At 37.4% G+C, this 2,703-nt stretch overlaps 1 protein-coding gene across 1 annotated transcript; it reads right to left on the minus strand.

The window, feature by feature from the left end:
- Positions 1 to 21: 21 nt before the first annotated feature.
- LOC121964401 (vesicle-fusing ATPase-like) lies at positions 22 to 2,239 on the minus strand (the record flags this gene model as incomplete). Its single annotated transcript, XM_042514608.1, has 3 exons — positions 22 to 217; positions 899 to 1,086; positions 2,165 to 2,239. Coding segments are annotated over 3 exons (459 nt in total), but the record flags the coding sequence as incomplete, so codon positions are not given.
- Positions 2,240 to 2,703: the final 464 nt, after the last annotated feature.

Below are 2,703 nucleotides of genomic sequence, written 5' to 3' on the forward strand. Positions count from 1 at the left end.
CCTGAGGAGGCCTGAGGGGACCTGAGGGGACCTGAGGGGACCTGAGGAGGCCTGAGGAGACCTGAGGAGACCTGAGGAGCCCTGAGGAGATCTGAAAGACCTGAGGAGACCTGGTACGTACTGGTTTAATGTCGTTGTTGAGGGACCCCATGAAGTCGTCTCTGGTGACCTGCAGCTTCTCGGCTCGCTCCATGTCCACCTCCACTGTGGACGTGGCCTGGACGAGAAGAGACACATATAACTGCATCAAAACAATGTCAGCTTTAACGGAAACTCCACCAATTAAAGAGACCGAGTTCAGTTTATTATAATATTAATAATAAGAATTTTAATCTTTTTTTATATAGTACTTTTAAGCTTAAGCACAAAGTGCTTCTCAGATTTAAAGATTTACACAATTAAAATAATATAGAAATAAAATCAGAAACTCATGTAGCGAGAGTAGTTTGTAAGATAGTGAATCTTGTGTGTATTGTTTTTTAATGTTATGAATATGTTTTTTTAAAAACAAGAAGGTGACTCAGCCTGAGTGCCCTGCTGTTGTAGTTGTATTAAAAAAAAAAAAAAAAAAAGTATTATTTTTAATCATATATTATTATTTTTGAAAAAGAAAAAACACACAAAAATCTAAAAATAAAAAAAATAAAAAAAATAAAATAAAAAACTACTAAATAAGAAGACAGAACATCAAAAAAAAAGAAATTGACTGAACTGGTGATTTTATTTTTTTGTGAATATTATTCACAAAATTAAAAAAATAATTAATTTAAAAAAAAACACACATCACATTGGACACATCTCTTGACTTCTCGCTGCAGAACATCCCAGCCCTCATGTGAGAATATTTGCTCTGTGTGTGTGTGTGTGTGTGTGTGTGTGTGTGTGTGTGTGTGAGGACCTTGATGTGTCGGTTCATGGCGGTGGACTGGGCGGCCCTGACCAGCCCCTCCAGCTCGGCGCCGCTGTAGTTCTTGGTCTCTGCCGCCAGCTCCAGGATGTTGACGTCGGCGGCGAGCAGGTTGAAATTTCGCATCTTGTTGGTGTGGATGGTGAGGATCTGCACACGGCCCTTCTCATCAGGCAGACCTGGAGGAGAGACGAGGAGGACGCAGAGAGGGAGAGAGGAGAAGATGGACGGAAAAGAGCGGTGGAAAAAATGTGAGAGAACAGAAGGAGAGAGGGAAGGATGGAGAGACAGAGGAGGAAATCAACATGAAAGAGAAAATTAGGAATGTGACACGAATAAGAAAGTCCCTGTTCAACTCCACGCTGATTTATTGGCACCATGTTGTGATTAAAAACATAACATATATGTATATGAATGTAGGAATGCTTATACATATATAATATTTCTATTCTATTACTATTATTATACAGATAAGATTTTTTCATTATTTATTTCTGTGATTTTTTTTGTAAATTTTATTAATATTATTTATTTCTGTGAGTTTGTTTTTCCTTCTTCTTTTTAAAATTGATCAATTAATGTGAAATTATATGACATCACAGGTCACTCTACGCAGCTGGGCTGAGTAAGGGAGGGGTTTTTTTTTTTCTTTTTTTTGATTGTTAATGAGCACAATGTATGAGATACGGCTGCATATACGTGATCTGATATACTAATTGTTAACTAAAGAAAAATGTGATCATAAAAAACATAATGCTAAACAGTACAAACAGTGAATACATAAAAAGTAAAATACATACTACAGGAAATGAAAGTAGTACACTTACTGTATTGTATTTCAGTATTACGATAAAAAGGTGTTAAAACTGAAAAGGTCAGAACATTTAAGTATCTTGGTTTTACTTTTGATCAAAACTTGTCATCCAAACCATTCAATGTAAACCGTGTTTCCAAGGAATAAATCCTGTTCTTCCCTCCAGGTAAAGAAACACTTGATGTCAGCAACATTTTGACCGTTTTTGGACTGCGGTGATTTTTTTTCTACTTGCCTTTTCCACCACAAAAAAACAACCTTTTCACTTCTAGCGTTCATGTTTGTTGCGAATGTCGTAATTACGGCTGCACAACTGGGAAGTACAATATTTCTGAGGAGCACATGAAGGCAGCAATTTCTGTGTCATCTGACTCATTTTAAAATAAAAGACTTGAAACTGAACAGAAAGGCAGAGAGAGGAAGAAGTCCCGTTAAACACTCACTGATTTCCATCTTGACCTCAAACCTGCCGGGCCTCATCAGAGCGTCATCGATCAGGTCGGGCCTGTTGGTCATTCCTGCAGAGAAAAGAGGAAAAACAGACTGAGAGGGAGGAAGGAGGGCGGACGCAGAATCAAACGAACATTATTTAACCCTTAAAAACTGTTTTCTTGCACAGTTTTTAGATGCCATTTGTAAGTATTTAAACCTTTCAAATAGGGCTGGGTGATATGGAATAAAGTTTTATCACAATATTTTTTTATCAGTCGATATTGATATATATCACGATATACATCAAATCACTGTTTCTGTCGAGCTTAAAGGTTCCTTTGACTCCTCAGTGAGATATGAAGATATCATCAGGTTCATTTTGGTTTAAATATTTATTTTCTGTCAGACATTGAACATGACAAATATACTGTAGAACAGCATCACCAGCTGGAGGACCTATTCTACTAAAACTCACAGAGGTCCAGGTACTAAAATGTCCTCCCAGCAAAGGTCCGAGCCTCAAACCTAAAATCAATATCACCATTAACTG

Source organism: Plectropomus leopardus, unplaced genomic scaffold (genome assembly GCF_008729295.1).
Source record: "Plectropomus leopardus isolate mb unplaced genomic scaffold, YSFRI_Pleo_2.0 unplaced_scaffold15509, whole genome shotgun sequence".
NCBI lineage: Eukaryota > Metazoa > Chordata > Actinopteri > Perciformes > Serranidae > Plectropomus > Plectropomus leopardus.